This window comes from Homarus americanus, unplaced genomic scaffold (genome assembly GCF_018991925.1).
Source record: "Homarus americanus isolate GMGI-L3 unplaced genomic scaffold, GMGI_Hamer_2.0 scaffold31037, whole genome shotgun sequence".
In the NCBI taxonomy this organism is placed as follows: domain Eukaryota; kingdom Metazoa; phylum Arthropoda; class Malacostraca; order Decapoda; family Nephropidae; genus Homarus; species Homarus americanus.
In genome coordinates, this window is record NW_024722227.1 from 2,184,291 (window position 1) to 2,204,453 (window position 20,163).

At 38.8% G+C, this 20,163-nt stretch overlaps 1 protein-coding gene across 1 annotated transcript in view; it reads left to right on the top strand.

Annotated features, from left to right (window-relative positions):
• Positions 1 to 208: 208 nt before the first annotated feature.
• LOC121862276 overlaps positions 209 to 20,163 on the top strand; it is a 22,000-nt gene continuing 2,045 nt past the window's right edge. The window contains exons 1-4 of the mRNA XM_042360398.1: positions 209 to 462; positions 7,724 to 7,965; positions 11,526 to 11,595; positions 13,575 to 13,703. Coding sequence (XP_042216332.1) covers positions 234 to 462; positions 7,724 to 7,965; positions 11,526 to 11,595; positions 13,575 to 13,703 — 670 coding nt within the window. The 5' untranslated portion in view covers positions 209 to 233. The remainder of the gene's footprint in view (positions 463 to 7,723; positions 7,966 to 11,525; positions 11,596 to 13,574; positions 13,704 to 20,163) is intronic.

The following is a 20,163-nucleotide window of genomic DNA, read 5'->3' on the forward strand; positions in this document are numbered from 1 at the left end:
AAACATATAAACGTCATATATTTTTCACTCAATTTGTTCCAGAAGGTCGTTCGTTAACCAAAAATTACACTAAAGCACTTGGGAACTTTGTGTTTCTTGTTTCCTCTGTGGTTATCAGCATATATATATATATTTATCCATCAATGTTCATTTTAGTTACGGTATAAGCTTGTGTTGTTTTCACTGTTTGTTGACTAAAATTTTAGTAATGCATATTTGTACTCCTACCAGAAATGTGCCAACAGCTTTATAACATGCAGTCTCTCAGCCTTCTCCAGTCGACCCTAGTGGAGCTGCCAGCAACCTTTCTCAACTCTGTAACTAATGCCACTGTGTTGACTGCTGCCTCTGCTACCACACCTGGGAACAAATCCCCAACAGGATCAAGTCAAGACTGTGTTTCTGTTGGTACCATCAAGTTGTGCATTCCAGCTGCAAATTTTTCTCATATAATTAATTCCGGTATGTTAATGAGATAATAGGTGAGAGATACAAAGAATTGGTTTGTAAAAGAATGTGCAGCTTCTAGGAGAATATAAGTACAAGTCAAGTTTGTAAATTTTAGAGCCGTTATAATTGCTTACCTTTATGTGAATGGGCTAGAATAAAAGAGTAAAAAATGACAAGAAACATGCCAATTGATGTTGCTTTACACCACAGTTGTTTAGGTATGTAGCTCTACGAGTCATTTATGGATTATGAAAAGTGGGTGGGAGGGAGTGGTTCTCAATATATAAGATAACAACTAACACACAAACTACAGTGCAGTTATTTAAGATTTTGTGAGTTGTGGTTGTTTAAGAAAATAGACAGTCAATATATGAGGCGCTCCGCATCAGAAGGGGGTGAAGCGCCAAATTAAAAAAGCTGAGAAAAACATGTTTAAAAGTTTTTCGAAGTTCAAACAACCATAACTTTTTTTTTTGAAGCTAGAGGGTTATTTTTTTTTTTTTTTCATCGTGCAGCTCAATCCCTCTCCTGGTGAACTGTGAAAACTGGAAGTTAGTACCTGTACAGTGATCCCTCGGTTAACGAGCGCCTCGGTTAACAAAATTTTGATTAACGAATTACCTTTCATAAGAATCTTCATTTTGGTTAACGAACAAAAATTCGGTTAACGAAATTCTTACGAATTCCTTTCAACATGTTTTCGCCTGCTCACCAGCTGTAGTATTGGTCCGCCAATACAGTAATCGGTTCTAGGGCTTAAATTCGTTACCATTTGAGTAAATATCAAGAAGGTTGTACTATTCAATAATTTTAAAAGTTTTATATTAAAAGTTTTAGTCATTTTAACAATCATTTAACATAATTGAAGTACGGGGAACTAGTTTTTAGCGCGCCAAACAGCCACTCAACACACCAAGCTTGGCGTCAGTTTGTGTCTCTGTTCAGTGGAGGTAACATCTTGTTTGAGACTCTTGAACATAAACTATTTTCCGTTTTTACAGTCAAATTATTGGTCATTTTGAAATATATTTTACATATTGATAATATATAGCACAGTGCAGTGTTGATTTAAAGAAAATATTCTTTATTTACAGCAATAAAACTTAAAATTTCAGTGTTGAAAGTGAATCCAGCATGGCTCCAAAGAAATCGAGAAAAGTTATTTCAATCCAGGTAAAACAGGAAATAATAAAGAAACATGAACAGGGCATTAGAACAAATGTGCTTAGTAAAGACAATGGCATGTCGGCATCAACTGTGTCGACAATTCTTGCACAGAAAGACAAGTTCAAGGAAGTGAAAGTGAGAGATAAATCTACCAGACTGTTTAAAGGTAGATCATTAATAGCGGAAACAGAGAGCTTACTTCTCATTTGGATTTGGGAAAAACAAATGAAAGGTGATTCAGTTTCTACTGAATTTATTTGTGAAAGAGCCAGGAAAATTTACGAACATTTAAAGGAAGATCAACCTGGTTCGACTGACACAGAGTTTGAAGATTTTCGGGCCAGCAAGGGCTGGTTTGAAAAATTTAAGAAAAGAAGTGACATTTTCAGTGTTATTAGGCATGGTGAGGCTGCCAGTGCAGATAAAGAAGGAGCAGCAAAGTTTGTAGTGGAGTTTAAGAAACTGGTGGATGAAGAAAATTATCTTCCACAGCAAGTGTTCAATGTGGACGAAACTGGGCTGTTCTGGAAGAAAATGCCCAAAAGGACATTCATCACCAGAGATGAAGCCTCTTTACCTGGGCATAAACCCATGAAAGACCGTCTCACTCTATCGCTTGGTGCCAATGCTTCAGGGGATTTCCGACTGAAGCCTTTGCTTGTCTACCACTCTGAGAACCCCAGGGTGTTCAAGCAACAAAAAGTGGTAAGAGGACAGCTTGGATCTTATTGGAAGTCCATCCGTAAGGCATGGGTGACAAGACAGCTCTTTAATGAATGGGTTGTTGAGGTGTTTTGCCCTTCTGTGAAGAGCTACCTAACCACCAATAAACTCCCTTTAAAGGCTCTTCTCCTTATGGATAATGCCCCTGGTCATGACCCTGAACTTGCCAGCACTTTGGAGGCTCAATTTGACTTTGTCAAAGTGTTGTTTTTGCCTCCCTACACTACATCAATCATGCAGCCAATGAACCAGAATATGATCAGCAACTTCAAGAAGTTGTACATGAAGAAAATGTTCAGGAGGTGTTATCAGGCAACTTCCACTGATCCTGAACTAACACTGGCACAGTTCTGGAAGACACAATTTAACATCCTGGAGGCTGTAAAATTGATTGTGTCCTCATGGCAAGAAGTCTCCATTAGATCCCTCAATTCCGCATGGAAAGCACTGTGGCCATCAGCAGTTCATGATTTTGAGGGATTTGAGGAAGAAGCAGAGTTGGACAAGGAGATTGGGTCCATTGGTCAGTCATTGGGCCTCGAAGTGGAGGAGGTTGATGTGGAAGAGCTTGTGATGTCTCATGAGCAGGAACTTACTCCTGAAGACTTGCAGCAACTGGATGAGATGTTAGAGGCTGACAGTGGTGAGGAGGAAAGGGAAAGTGATGACCATATGTACTTCAGATTTGAAAGATGTTGTTCACTGCTGGGAGAAGTTCAGGAAACTGGCTTCAAGGCACCCTGATGTGGAAACAACAGAACCTATTTTGTGTAATGTTGAGGACAGAGTGGTCTCCTTCTTCAAAAATCAGTTAATGATGAGGAGGAAAAATGCCCCACAAAGAAAAATCGACAGTTTCTTCTCTAAGAGGCAGCGAGAGAAAGATGCTACCCCTCAGCCTTCCACTTCAAGAAGGAGAGAGGATGTTCCTGCTGGAGAATCTGTCAGTCCAGAGGTTCTTGACATTTTCATGGAAGGTGACTTGCCTTCCAAGAAGCAGTAAAATGCTTCTCCTCCACCCCCACTTCCTTCTCTTCTCCCTTCTCCTCCTCCACCTCCCACTTCAAATTCACATCATCATCATCATCCAGGAGCCTTCTACATACACACCTCAAAGTAAGTGTACTTTACTGCATTTTTTTTTTTACTTTATGTAATTTTCGGTGAGCTGGAACCAATTACCCAAAAACCCATTGAAACAATGGTTTCGGTGAACGAAATTTTTGGTTAACGAACAACCTTCTGGAACGAATTGTATTCTTTAACCGAGGGACCACTGTACTGTGAATAGTTATTATCACAAGTTGAATAAGAATAACTACCCATCATGTATGGTTGTTTGGTCTTCAAACCAATAATAATTTCATTTTTCTGCAAAATTATCTTATTATTGTGGGCTAATACTGTAAAACAAGTTAATGATCACCAGAAACAACACTCGTCTTACACCCACCCCCCCATAAACCCCCCAACCTCCCAAAAAATAAAATTATAATAAAAAATCATTTGCCTATCAGTATTTATCTCTCCATCCCTATTATTAGCCAAAGATTTATAATATTGTTAAGTATAATAGTGTGTAATAATAAGGAATCACCACTACACTCATCCTCCCTACCAATAACCTCTCCCCTCCCCCCCAACGTAATTTAACATACGAATACAAAGGCGGAGAAAGTTTGCATAATCTTTGGTAAAAACAGTATTATGATAATAGTATTACAATCTTACTTTGTTTAGTTCCTTCTTTTTATTATCCCTGAAGATCGTAGCAACTTGAAGTTACGTAAATCCTGAGGAGTGCGTATAACTTTAATGGCCTCGTCATAATCAATCACGTACTGATCAAAGTCTTTCTGTGCCCTCTCTAAAAATCGCAACACAGATTCTTCAACTAAATCATTGATTATTGATGCCGGCAACAGCTCAGTTTCATTATAAAACTGAGGTATGGGCTCACTTTCACTAGCATTCGTTGGGTCAGGCTCACTTTCATCACTATCAAGGTCAATGCATGTCTCGTCACTGTCCACTTCTACCCCCTCACAGTCTGTATGTTCTTGTTGTGATACATTAGTGTCACTGTTTGTGTTACCATTAGACTCACTTTCATCATTTTCATCTTCACTTTCATCGTCATTATTGCCGTCAGTGCATGTCACGTAACTCTGTACCGGAACACAGTCTGCAAAAGGTCTTTTGATGCATAGCAGTCACTTTTTGTATTATGAGTATACCAAAATCACTATCACTATCACCAAGCATTCCTGAGGTGTCCACGTGAGCACTGTAATTACTAAACACACACTCAGGAATAATAGGCTCCTGAACCCACCCCAGAAGGCCTCGCCTCACTTGAGTGTTGCTCTAATATCGGGCAGATATAGCACAGCGCTTCTCACACCCGTGGAATGCGAATAACGTCAACGTTACGCCGAAAAGTTATCAAAAATAGTAGTAGAAAGTACATTGAACCTCCTTTGCTATACAACGCGCCAAAACTAACAAGGAGGCAGCATCTGGGCACGCGGATTGGCCGAGGAGCTGTGACGTAGCAAAGGGAAATCCATTGTGATTGGCTTATTCGGGGGGGTATGGTCTGAGGGAGGTGCACTGTCATTGGTTCGCGCTCTTCTCGCTCTGAACGGGATGTTGCCACTTTCTTGGACTGAGCGCACAGCCAGATACGTAGCTCCAAGCCTGAGGTGAAATCACACCTTATTTTTGAATGACTTTCTTCCATATTGCTATTCTAGCTAGAGGATTACATCCAATGCCAACATGTAGAGGAAGGGTGAAAATAGTGATATCCATCAAAAAACGCATTTTGGCCGGGGTTTTGCTTCACCCCCTTCTGATGCGGAGTGCCTCATATGAGCTTCATGTAATGTTCTATGTATATCAGCTGGTCCTGCCTCCAAAGATGTAGTTCACCCTATTACAGTAGTTTTGTCTTACTCTCATTATAATTTATTTGTAAATAGTTAAGATTTGTATTTTAAAACTAAGAATAAGGTTATGAGAACAGTGTTATGAAGTATTGCAGCTGAGAGAAAGTTGAAAAATTATTATTAGAGAGAAGAAATGTTGTTCCAAAGTTGTTGTCACTTTTGTTTTGAACACTTTTGATAGCTGGTTCACTCAAATGATGCTTCACAAAGTGCTCAGTAATGTGCTTATTGCTGAGAGTGTATATACTGTGTGTTTTCCACTAACTGGCCTTCTGTTAACTGGAGTTTTCCATTAACCCGATGTGGGAGAGCCAGTAATAAACACTTTCTTATACTGTACAACTCTACACCATTATTGTACAGGCACACCCTGTTTTATGATGATTTAGTTGAAAAAAAAAAGTTCTTAGTTACTGTACAGTAAACCCTTGATAACTCAGCATTTCAAATAACTCTGCATGGATATGGTTTCGGAATGTATTACAGTATAGTATAACTCAGGAAATGCTAAGATATATAAAATTATCTGGGAATATCTTGGCATATCTGGCCACCTGCATCACTTACCATGCCTCTGTGTCACCTACATGCCTCTGTGGCCACCTACCATCCCTCTGTGTCACCTACCATGCCTCTGTGTCACCTACCATGCCTGTGTCACCTACCATCCCTCTGTCACCTACCATGCCTCTGTGTCACCTACCATGCCTCTGTGTCACCTACCATGCCTCTGTGTCACCTACCATACCTCACCTACATGCCTGTCACACCCTATCCCTCTGTGTCACCTACCATATGCCTCTGTGTCACCTACCATGCCTCTGTGTCACCTACCATGCCTCTGTGTCACCTACCATCCTCTGTGTCACCTACCATGCCTCTGTGTCACCTACCATACCTCTGTGTCACCTACCATACCTCTGTGTCACCTACCATACCTCTGTGTCACCTACGTGTCACCTACCATGCCTGTGTCACCTACCATGCCTGTGTCACCTACCATACCTCTGTGTGTCACCTACCATGCCTGTGTCACCTACCATGCCTCTGTGTCACCTACCATCCCTCTGTCACCTACCATGCCTCTGTGTCACCTACCTTACCTCTGTGTCACCTACCATACCTCTGTGTCACCTACCATACCTCTGTGTCACCTACCATACCTCTGTGTCACCTACCATACCTCTGTGTCACCTACTAAGATGCTTCATTCTTCACCTACTGTGCTAGTAAGTTTTACTTTTTTACATTTAGTAATTACATGTACACATACTATATGGATCGATAATTTTTTATTATTGTATTTTTGTAGGCGGGGGGAAAGCCCCATATGTACCGAGTTGTCGAGGGTTTACTGCATATGCAATTTTATTTTGTGAAACCCCAAACGTAGTGAAAACACTGTACTGTATACAGGGGTACTGCAATTAAATAATTCCTTTTATTTTTACAACCAGCATTCTTACTTATTTCATAATTCTCTAACACTCACAATGTTACAAAGTCTATGAATAAGCTATCTATGTTTCATCATTCTCCTTCAATCACCATATAACTTAATCCTCAAACTCACAAGAAGACAAGTTTACTCTTCACTCACACCACCATGCAGTCACTGAGCCAGTTGCTTGTCTAATTACTCATTATTTACTTTCATGTTATGTGTAGAAAATTAAACCAAAGAAAATTAATCTGTATCCTTAGTTTTTATATGCTAATTATGTAAACTTTCAACAAAAACTTCTTGAACACCTCGAAATGGTTTCAGATTCTTCATTCATTTTTCAGATTACATAGTGCTTATAGTGTTCGATAAGTTTTTGGTGAGAGTGTACAATGAAGGTGTAAAATTGTAAGAGAAAGCGTTGAATTTGGAAATGCAGTAAAGTTTGGCAGTGTACAAAGGAGGGTGAGTGATGTGTCAGCTGGCTGGCTGGTAGCTGGCATATAAACATGTTTTGCCTTCTTGCGTGCTGATATTTTTTCTCCTGTGGCTTGTAGGTACAGCTTTTTAAACATATTAAGTCAGTCCATGATGAATGCATATTGCCATGGAATTTTCAGTTCTCTTTATGGGTAGTAAAGTAAAATTAATTCGGTGTCAAAACCTACAGATAATAATCTTAAAGTAAGTGGGGGAGTCAGCAAGTGCGGATGAACTCGTCTTAAAGTCATTATCCATCAGACAGTTCACAGTCATCTAAGTCATTCCCAAATTTTTGCAAACTTGATCACAACATTATCATATAATCCACAACACAGCATGCTGTGTTGTTTACAGTTTCAATTGCTCCTTAAGTTTCAGATTTTTAATTTGTATCATTTGTCATTGTTTATTAAATATGTCAGTTATTGTACTAAAATAAAGACTGAATTAAAATAAATCTTCTAAAACATCAGGATCTTCCACTAAAAATTTACTTTTTTCCCAGATGAAACTGAAGAGGACTTTGGGTCAAGATTAAGTGGACTGGTACAGAGTGCATTATTAGCCCAAAGTGTGGATGTAAGAGTATGCCAGTCTGCCACTGTGATGGTGTCACAGCCACAGTCCTTTACATCTCCAACACTCACAACACAGCTCACCACTGAACTCCCTCAGCTCTCCACTCACCTCACACCCACACTATCAAGTGGTGTCAAGACTCAGTCAATAGTTGTAGAAACTATGGAGGTAAGTTGTATAAATGACATAATCACACTTGTGTTAAAACAGTATATTCTCTATTTTAATCTATGCATTCTCCGAATTTGTACACAGTCGATGTTCATCCTGTTGTTCATGAAAGACAGAAGACCTTATACAATATTGTACCATGGATTTTAAAAATTCTCGACCTTTCTAAATAATACAGTGTAAGTTCTCATGCTATACAGAAGGATGGGTCATTTAGACTCTTCATACACCAAACTTTTAACATGTTTCTAAAAAATCTCCAATAATACACCAATCTCAGACAGACTAACCACATTACTTTATTATTTATTCATCATGTGTACTACCCACTTCATTCAAACTGATATGTATATACTGTATTGTAGATGTTTATCAGTGTGGTAATTTTTGTGTTTGGGAAAGATTCTACAGTAGCCTCTGGTTACTTTGCAAGATAGGGACCAAGAACATTCGTGAAAAAAAAATGCAGTATAATAATACTGTACTGTACATGTGATTTAACCCCTAGGCTTCAGTTCACATTATATGACATGTGCTCACAGGACTTTTGTAATTTTGAGGTACTGTTTGAATTACCACACAGGCTTAGTTAGATTATGTTGCCAAGTAGACATTTATCTTTCATTCTTTCACACATGCAAGCCTCCCAGTCTCCGTTCTTAGTAACTTGTCAGCTTTTGTGATGTCGGGATCTCACCCTTGGATTTTACGTGCCTCACCACATGTTTCTATCCCCTAGGCGCAGACTCATGATCAATTACTGAAGGCAGTAATAATAAGTGTAAATAGTATAAAAAGTAATAACATAATAAAACAAATGTCCTGTGTACCTTGTACTGTCAACCTTATCCCATTGCCTCACACACACAGACATGTCACTTCATATATATGCTTGACTCTTCCTGACCCTCTGTGATGCCAACCTGTGGTAAGAACATGCATTTCTTTACTGTTTATATCATTCATGTCCATTTTGTGAGATTAGAATTAGTTTTTATATATTTTTTTTTATTTCCCGATTATATCGGCCCGGTGCCTTAGGGTTAATACAAAATAAGGGGTTAAGGACTGGAGGCCCCCCAAAATTACCCCAAAATGTATAAAAGGTTTTATTTACTTACTGGTACTGAATACAAACAAAAAAGTATAATGTTCTGGTACACCATGGAGAAATAAAAAGAACCATACAAAAATGAAGAAAGTTGCACAAAGTAAAGGTAAGAAGAAAGTAAAACAATACATCACAGCTACACTGCTTCCAACTGACCTAGTGACCCATAGAATCAGTGGTAATACTGGACAACAGTTATGCAATATGCATGTTAGCCAACAGCTTTGGGAAATTTTTCTATAAAAGTTAATGTATTCATACCACATGAAAAGTGCAAAAAATGGGAAGGAAAAATATTTTCTTAGATTTTTTTTTCTTTTTTTTCCTTGAGCAGGGATGTGATTTCTTAATTTTTTCCAGTTTTCTATTTTTTTTCCAGTTTTCCATTTTTTTCCAGTATTCCGTTTTTTCCATCGTTTTAGATGACTTACGTGAATCGCGTAGATCCGTTGAGAAAAAATGGGGAGGGTGTGTGGTGGTATGACCATGACGAGAGAAATGTTTGACAATAATTAACCCTCTAGGGTCGATGGCAAATAATTTCCCTCGACGATTACACGATCTAGCTCCTTAAAAGCTTCGGCAGCACCAACATCAGCACTAGCTGCCTCTCCACTCACTTTTACACTTTGTAAACTGTAGCGGTTCTTAAATCTGTTATACCACCCATGACTTGCTTTGAAGGTTTGGTCGCACTCATCTCCTGCCTGCTCCTTCAGGCTTTCGAAAAGGCTTCTTGCATTAGCCTGTAGGGTTAGAAGGCTTAAGGGTACACGCTTTTGTATCTGGTCTTCCATCCATATCACAAGTAATTTTTCCATCTCTTGAATGGGACCTTGTCTTTTCTTCGTTAGTATAGTTCCCTTTATAGGTGCTGATCTTTTCACTACCTCACGAACACATTCCTTGTCCTTCAAAATAGTAGATATGGTTGAGTGCGAGAAGCCTAGGTCGCGTGAAATGGTTGCTACAGTTTTTCCATTTTCATGCTGCATTATTATCTTCATTTTCGTCTCAAAAGTAATTGACTGTCTCCTTTTCTTCTGAGCACCACCAGCACTCTCACTTCTATGCTTTCCAGTCATTCTAAAGTGAATTAGATACGAAAATAATGTCAGTACACAGTGCAATCAGTTGCGGATACAATGACAGCCAAACACCAACTAAGCGGCATGGGTGTTGTAGCCATGAGGCGACCCAAGCCACTCGACGCTCTGGTACGGGACGGAAACGTTTTGGTCTAGAAAATACTTGTGTCATTTGAAAAAAAATTTGGTACCGACTGTGGCGGTCGTATGTGCGGGTGGTCGCACCGACTGAGGCAGGTTGTAAGTGCGGGAGGTAGTAGGTCGTAAGTCGGGGAGTTGCTGTATATATCTCCGTTAGTCGGAGCAATTGGTGCAAAGCACTTCCAGGGATAAGAAATTTCCGGGTAACAAGACGACTTTCTCAAACCCGGAAAAATTCCTTTTCCCTGAACCTTTTCCGGTTAGTGGGAAAAGTTTCCTTGTGTCTAAACTAGACCTCTTGCACAGACTGACACTAGCCCACTTCCCCAGAATGTTTCTGGGTGCTGGAGATGTTTTCCTTAAGCTTAAACTACTGGAATCCGTAAATACAGTTCTAATTAAGTTAAAAACTTAATTTTTTTACTATAATAATCCAAAATAGTTTATCTAAAAGTTTGGTAAAATAAATATATTTAAAAATAAAAAATCTAAAGGATATGGTCGTGAATGAAGCTGGTGTTATAGCAAAGACTGTTATTTTCCACTCCCATGGAGCTGTGGGGGATTAGTGGGTCTTGTGTAACTGACTTGACCTGATGCAATGTCAGGTGGAGGTAGGGAGGGTGGGGGGGTTACTTGTCTTTTAAAGCCTTAGTTTTTTAATAACTATAACAATACACTATAGCAAAAACCCCGAGTACTGGACTAATTAAGCCTCAGCGCCATTGTTACTCAGATGGAATCCGATATTCGGACATCCATATCAGCAGGGAGGCACAACTGTTCAAAACAACAGCCAGCGTATTACACTAACAGAGATTGGCTTATTTAAGCTCATAATAACTAGTTCAAGTAAAATATTATACTTATGATATACTTTCAGTAAGCTCACTTGTTTTTTATTTAAAGTGTTAATCGATGTATATAAGCTTCTAGAATCTAAAAGCTTTCAGTCACAATTTTTTTTTTTTAAGGTTCCCAAGTCCCAACATATGTTTATAGAAGGGTCATTCATGTACAGATGCTCAAGATCTGGTTGTTTTGGTTAAGTGACTGACTTTGAATAAAGTTATGCTCCTCTGTCATATTAGGTGTTAATTGAGACATACATGTCAATATACTGTAAACATTACTATTTTTTCTAAGGTTTAGATTGTAAACATCAGGGAAATACAAATATTCATCAGATTAATCCAAATTATGTTGATATTCCCCAGGATCCAATGTCGATACACTTATCAGGGGTAACCGGGACAGAGGTTAGGCATGCCACACTCCTTGACCAAGGTAAGGACAGTATAAAATGTGAAGAATGTATTATATTTATGTGATTTTTTTTAAGTTAACTTAAAATGGGGTCCAACAATTTTCACAGTACAGTACAGCCTCGAGATAATGGACTAACTGGGGGAAGACCACAGTCGCTAAAGCCAAAACTCCATTAAAACTGATATCCTAATAACAGTGATATCTCCGTTAGCCGGAACAATTGGTGCAGAGCACTTTTGGGTATGAGAGATTTCTGGGTAACAAGACGACTCTCGAACCCGGAAAAATATACCCCATCCCCAGAATTTTCCGGGTAACAAAAAAATTTTCTCAGAAGTTCCAGAAATTGTCATTACAGTATCTCTCAAACCTGGAAAAATATTCCTTACTCCCGAAATTTTCTGGGTTCCAGAAAATTTTTCTCAGAATTTTCGCAAAATGCGCCTGATTTTCACATCTCAAACTCGGAAAAACTCCCCCATCCCCGGAATTTTCCAGAAAATGTGCACCTCGGAAAATTTTTCCCAAAGCCGTAATTTTCCGGAGAACTACGGCTTTGGGAAGAATTTTCCAAGAAAATTTAATTTCCGGCCACCGGAGAGTTCCGGGTTTGAGGGATTCTGGCTAACGGACATATAACTTAATTATTTTCAGCTCAAGGGCTTTCAAAATACAGGTGCTTCTCTACTTAATAACGTTCAACTTACAAACTTTCAGAGATACAAACATCATCACTGAGGGGGGTTACCTGCCAGAACAGGTGTTTAATGTAAATGAGACTGGATTATTTTGAAGAAAATTCCAGATAGAACAAACATTACCTAAGAGGAGAAGAGTGAGCCAGGTTTTAAGGCTGTATTAAAGGGTATAGCTGTACTAAATATCCATAATCTTTTCATTTTTTACAATATGTTTGGCATCTACAAGAGTAAAGTTGGACTTACAAACAAGCCTCAGGAACGTAACTCGTTCGTAAGTAGAGGAGCACCTGTAGGAGATTTCATTACTACAGTGATATCCCCGTTAGTCGGAACAATTGTTACAGAGCTCTTCCAAGGATGAAAAATTTACGGTTAACGAGACAGCTCTCAAAACCGGAAATATCCCATATCCCCAGAATCTTTCCGGGTATTGGGAAAAGATTTTTGAGAGTCTAAGAGAGTCTGTACTATGCATCTCATCTCGACTTTAAATAACACATCTCATCTCCCATGGACAAACATTCGGCCATTACACATTAGACTGTGGACACTAGTGAAAATATTTATGGCTAGCAAAAAAGTGTGTAAAATTTTTTTCACAGCATCTGTTTTAATTGTTAGAGAGAGAAATTTTATACCATAATGATACAGAATAAATTCTCTACAAGACTGTTTCAATAAAAAAAAATCCTCAAACACAATATTTCAATTTTTATGAAAAAATGTAAGAAATGTTGATATCTGAGCATAGAAAATAAGTTCTACTTAAGTTAGAAATACTATATTTTTACCAAAATAATCCTGAATAGTCTATCTTAAAGTTTGGTTAAATAAATGCATTTAAAAAAAAATCCATATGATCTGGATGTGAATGGAGCTGTGTCATAGTGAAGACTGGAATTTTCCACCCTGCACTGGGAAAAAATTTCCTGAGTCTAAACGACGTATCTCGCACGGAGCTTTATTTACTTAAGCAAACAGCACTGTACATGTACAATATATTGTTAATACGTACATGTACAGTACTGTAAAAATATAAATAAAATATAGACTACTATTATACTTTACTCACCAACAGAGGGTATCATCTTGAGCCTACACTATCCACTCTGCTGAATGTAATCGGCAACTATAATCACATCTTATCACTTGCGATGGAGGTGAGGTGGGGATTAGCGAGTCGTGTTACTGACCTGGTGTGTCACATATACGTGCTCAATACCAATGGATTAAACTTTTAATCTGTCTCTTATTTGTTAGAAAATGCAATATGGTTTAAATTTAATATTTTTTTAGGAGCTCTGGGTGGAGGAGTTAAGGAAGAAGATATCCTGAGTGACGGGGAGGTGAGTCACTCCCAGACAGGATTAGCCAGCAGCCTCGACCCATCCTCACCTGCTACAACCTCCCAGGTCATCCTTAATGGTTAGTCTTTTTTATAGTTTACATGTGGATTGGGAGACCTTTGTATAGTCACCAAGATTTTAATGTAACAACTTGGATTTGCAGAACTCCAGATATATATGAGTAGAACTGAATTTACGAAATCGTAAAAAAAATATTTGGCATTTTGTAAAACAAGCTTAATCCCGTATATAAAGGGGGGGGGGATCTGGGAGGCATCAATTGCCACTCTAAATGAAAGCTGAAAGTTTTTGGTGTTACACTGCTGCACTTACACTACTCAGTCCTTTATCATTGGTAACAAAACAGGAAATATGATCAAACCATTTAGGTCTGGTCACTAGAGCACACAAATTTGGACCTCCTCCAAACTTATTCTTTTTATTTTGGCAGTTAAATGCTTCCTCTGGCATATTTTGTGCAGTTTCTTCAGGTTTTGACTGTTTACCATGCAGGCTTAGGTGCTAGTATTATAGGTGTATTTATTGGATTGCAAATGTTCTCCCATTTCCTTTAACTATCTGGCTGTAAATTTGCTGGAGAGCTGATATTCAAGGTCAGGACTGCCCACTGTCATGCCCAAATTTAACAGGATGTGGCTCAGCACTTTGTTTATACCAGAGACTTGGTCTGGCTTATCTCCAAGGAGACTGCCAGAGCATACCCACTACCACAGTAGGTAAATTTATAAAAATACTTTGGGAGTTTCAGTAGGTTAATTAGGTTAGCTTTAGATAAGTCACGGTTAGGTTATGTGTTTTTAAATGTTTATAACCACACATTTTCACCCAGCTTCAAAGCCCTGCCCACTTTTATGGTAATTCAGTATTCTTGGGGAAAAAAAGGGCCATGTCACTGAGATCACATATTGCCCCCCAAAATGAATTCAGGTGTTACCCGGTATAACCATTGAACACGACATCAAAAAACGGTCTAGAAAAATTGTATGCTTATACTAAAATTGTCCACTTGTGTTATTTGGATTATTGCTGGAATTTCAAGGAAGTTTAATTTTGGAAAGTCACACTATTTATTTTGCCTTAGAGTTTGTTGAGTCTGCACATAAGATTCTATTTTGAAGGATTATTATGTTGGAACCCTTTAGGGGATCTGGCATCCTTTGACTATGAATAGGGTTGAACTTATACGACATATACTGTAGGTTATGACCTTTTTCCTACTAATTTTGAACTACCCTTACCAGTGATCAAAAGGAATAGAGGTGGGAGGGTTGACCTGAAATCTACATGGGACCCATAGAAATATGCTGTCCAAGGGGACCCAGGGTGGATCCTGTAATGACCCCTGTAAATATTTATACAGTGACCCCTCGTTTAACGAACGCCTCGGTTAACGAAATTTCGGTTAACGAACTGCCTTCCATAAGGATCTTCAATTCGGTTAACGAACAAAAATTTGGTTAACGAATTTCTTACGAACCGACCTCAACATGTTTTCGCTTGCACTGACCGGGCAACCAGCTTTAGTATCAGTCCGCCAATACATTAATTGGTTCTAGGGCTTAAATTCCTTACTATTTTAGTAAATATCAAGAAGTTTATACTATTCAATAATTTTAAAAGTTTAATTTTAACTTTTTTAGTCATTTTAACAATTATTGAACATAATTGAAGGTAAAGAAACTAGTTTCTGGCGTGCCATCCAGCCTGTTAACACACCAGACAGGCATTAGTCTCTCTCTGTTTTCAGTGGAGGTAACATCTTGCTTGAGACTCTCTTCAACTAAATGCTTTTTTCTGTGTTTCCAAGCAAATTATTGGTCATTTTTAAATATATTTTACATATTGACAATATATAATGCGGTGCAGTATTGATTTAGAGAAAATAATCTTGAAATACACCAAGAGAACTAAAATTTTATGGATGAAATGGTGCCATGGGGTGACTTCTCTTCCACCCCAATGCCTTTTCTTCTTCCTTCTCCTCCACCCCCATTCTAATTCCCATCATCATCATCCAGGAGCCTTCTACATACACACCTCAAAGGAAGTGAACTTTTCTACCATTTTTGTTGAATTTAGGAAATTTTCGGTGAGCTGGAACCAATTACCCAAAAACCCATTGAAACAATGGTTTCGGTTAACGAACGACCTTCTGGAACGGATTGAGTTCGTTAACCGAGGGGTCACTGTATATGGTTTATAAATTTACTCTATCTAAAGCTTTCAAGTTTTAATTTACTGTATATGAAACGTGTAGCCCCATCCGTAGGAGAAGATTGCCCAATATTTTACCATTTAATTTACTTATACAGTACTTCTGTACTTATTTTTTCTGTAGTTGTATAAAGAGTGAATTAATTTTTACTTGTTTAGAATGTTAAAACCCATTTAATTTGTATTCTTGCAGTTGTGGCAATCCTTTGGGTCTACTCCCGGGCCCAGGCACTCTTTGTTGCTTGCCACCTACCGGGACGGGAAGTTTGGAATTTTGACACCCCCGCTTAAATAATTTGGCTTATTTCGATTACTGCCCCTCATACAGCATTATCCATTTGCGACTGTGGGCTCACTCCAGACTGTAATCCCATGTGATGCATTTCTTAGGGGATTTCTACGAGTACATTTCTCATGGCTGTAATTGCTCACGTAGCATCTTCACAAGTGGTTTTGCAACATGACCAGCAATCTTGGTATTCTCCTTATTTGTTTGGTCTTATGATTCTAATAGTGGAACATTTTATTTTGTTGGGTGTGATGTCAGTGATGATGACTTGCCTATCAATCCTATAAAAGTTACCATAATCGGTGTGAGGAATGTAACAGAATGCTTGATTTCATTTAATGAAATGGGCCTAAATCTAGATCTGTTACTGTTCTTAAGAAGAGGATGGGAGTCGTTTTTGATATACAGACAAACTCAAGTATGTCAGAGGATTGTTAGTCTCAAGCATGGAAGGAGCAAGAGTTCATTTTCCTTCCAATTTCCTGGAAACTAGCATAGAGAAGTCTGATGACTTGATGACCTTTGGCCAGGGTTCAAGGACTGTATCCCATGATGTAACAAAATTGGTTTACTGAACTGACTTAAAATGAATGCAAATACAAACATATTAAAATTAAATTGCATAACCATATCGATAAAGATAATTCAGTATTTGGTGATAACTTGAGGGAAATTGAGTGAGGGGAAGGGTGGAGGAGGAGGAGGGGAGGTGAGTGAAGGAGGACTGTGGAGTAGGGGCTCAGGAGGGACCCAAGGCTGAGGTGAGACTGTCGGCCGTATGCAAGATTGTTTTATGCTGGCTCCCCTCATGAGGAATCCTCATGGTAAGGTTTGCCCAAGCCATGGGCCTAAGTCGCTTCCTAGGTGGTACAAATCGTGGTGTTTGCGTGGGACTTGCTTCAGGTGTACCAACATAGGAAAAAAGGGGAATGTTGGAATGCCATATGCAAACAGCTGATCACAATAACAAACATTTCACGGAGATGATGGAGGCCAAAGGGACGAAGATGCAATGCACAGTACCATTCTGAGCGCCAGAGACAGACACTTGTTGCCTTGATAGTCAAGAAACAAGCAATCATTCAAGATAAACGACATGAGCCCAGTAACGTGGAGAAGAAAAAGAGGGCTTGGGACGAAATTAGGGCGGCATTCAACTCCATGGATCCTGGACAGGAACCCTACTCAGTCGTGCAGCTAAAACGTGTTCGGGAGCACATTAAAAGAAAGTACAGTACAGTATTACCCCGCTTTATGCGGTTTCACTTTCCGCAATTTCTCATTTACGCGGTGCCTCGCCAGAACCGAACTTTCACTTTCCGCGGTGCATCTACTCATATACGCGGGAAGCGGCGCAGGCAGGATGCGCAGAAGGTCGCCCAGTCTTCAAAACATTACCGAGTTCTTCACCCGCCACCCACCACAGCCGGCCTAAGTCAGTGATAGAGATAGTGAGGATATGGACTTATATGGACTTTGAGGGGTTTGACAAAGAGGCCCTGCAAGCCTCTGTGGTGGATAGTGATACAGGTGAGGGCCAATAATCTGCCCTCTGTCTTGGAACCAACCCCCCATCCCCGTGTGCCCAGCCATCTTTTCTACTAATGTAAGTGTTAAAAAAACTAATATTATTGATATTTCTCTTAATTATTAATTGTGAGTGCATACCATCATAAAATTAAGATGTAATTTTTACTACAACGTAGGTATTGTGTCTCAAAAAGTGGAGTTTGGGGGTCGGGCCAGTCTCTATTGGAATTAATCCCATATGTTCTGTTGTTCCATTTACACGGATTTCACTTTCCGCGGTACCCTGTGGGTTCAATTGACCGTGTAAATCGGGGTACTACTGTACAAATCTTGTATACTGGTGATGATTGAGTTCACATTTGAGTGTGAGGTAGAGTAAAGATTTCAACATCAGTATTGACTCAACCCTGACCTAGGATAATATGCTACAAGTATTGAAATATTTCATTAATTTTGAATATACTGTACTATCTGATTAATATATCACCAGTAAAAATATTGACGACTGAAGAGAAATCTTCCTGGAGTGTGTCAAACAACCCATACTGTAATGTTAGTTATGGGCAATAAAAATAAAGATACCTGTATACTAAATAAAATTATGAAATGTATCTTCTATATTAGTGGCAAATGAGTTCACACGTGTGTATTAGATTAGAGTAGGCCTAAAGACATCAACAAAGCTGACGGGATATTTCTACAGTAAGACCTTCCTCTAAATTCACACTGGATTCATGAATATACAAAATATTCTAATAGCAAGCATTTTGCTGTTCTATTTTTGTTTGAACTAACCTAATCAAATACACATTTATCTATAGGAAATACAACTGAGAAAAACATACCTTGAGGCTTGAATGAGATTTACTGTGGTGTCATCTGCAGATGAGTTTCAAATTTGGCTGTCTGATTTTGGGTAACTAAATGTGAAGTACGTATCACATTTTTGGGGGTAGAGCAAGAATGTCTATCGATGAAATTCATCATATATGTATGATGATTACTTTTGTCAACTATACTAGAAGCATTGCAACATTGTTGTAATTGCAATTATGATAATAGTCAACACTGATTTATCCTCAGGGTGCCCACCCTGTTCTCACGATAATTCCAGTAATATCAATGAGCATTGCTCACACGTTGAGGATTCACTAAGCTTCTTGAAATTAAAACGTGGGCAGTCCCCATAGGGAGATCTCATGCTAAATGGTCTTGCATATGACTCTGTGTGTGTGTGTGGGGAAAGGAGGTTATTTGGGGGTGATATTTAGGTGCTGCCTGTCATGTGTCACACTGCAGACAATGTATACAGGAGAAGATTGGCTAAACATGGCATGGAGAGGAATAGGATGTAAGAACAAGGCTATGAACATATTTCTGTAATATGACCACAGTATTAATGTAAGCTTTGTTTAAAAGGCATAGAATTAGGATCAGACTATCAATTCTCAGATAGTTAAAATAAATTTCTTTCATTCTTTTTTGCCATTTTTTTTTTTTTTTTGCTTATCATAGTATAAATTTTCCACACTATCAGTATATCGGTGAAACACAACTCAAACATCCTCAAGGTGTATAAAATATTTTACTGTCTAAATCAGAGTTTTCAGGAATATGTCTAACCCTAGTGGACAGCCATTTGTAAAGAAACATACGCAAAGCACCACCCATAAATGATCTGCCCTACCTTATTTTGTTATGAACACCTTAGCCAGTGATTTATGTTAGCTCTCGGATGTCATAATAATTTTAGCCAATTAACTGGTAAATTTCCAACATGCCCATAGGTGGATAGGTTTCCCTAGTGCCACTTGGGACATCTGCTTTTACTCAGTTTGAGAGAGGCTGGTGTTTGTAAAAGGACGAAGTGACCCAACCATAATGTCCAGTATGTGTTTGATGTGCACTACACTGAGGATGGAGACCTTTCACCTTCTTGTCCTGAGTCTGTGATGAGGGATACACTGGGTAGACTCTGGGCCACTGCCTCCATAGTCTTCTTGAGCAATAACTCCAATTTTTCATCAACTTATGACAACAAAAATAAATAAATAAAAAATAATAAAAATTGTGAAGATGGACCATAGTTTGTGAGTACAGTATACAGTAATATAAAATAAAGGCCGACTTTTGGCAGGTAGGGAGGTGAAGACAGGAGTTATTCATAGTAATCAGGTGTGGAGGTATGAGGAGGTAGATGAGGATATCGTTCTGTGTTTACTGGCCCATGAACCAGAACTGAAGGGTTTGGCAGTGATGTCTGTTTTGTTCCCAATGGCCACTAAAGATCGTGCAGTACATAAGTGTAGTATTGTTATAATGACTAACACTCAGTTTTGGCTTGAAGGACAACTGATGCCTCCCTGACAAACTTTTTAATCTCTTGAGTGTATTGCCAACCCTGGGTACAGTGAATTAACCCAAAGAGTAAAATTTCTTAACCTCTTTGAGTACAGTGCCTTCATTTCTGTAAGGTGGATCCATA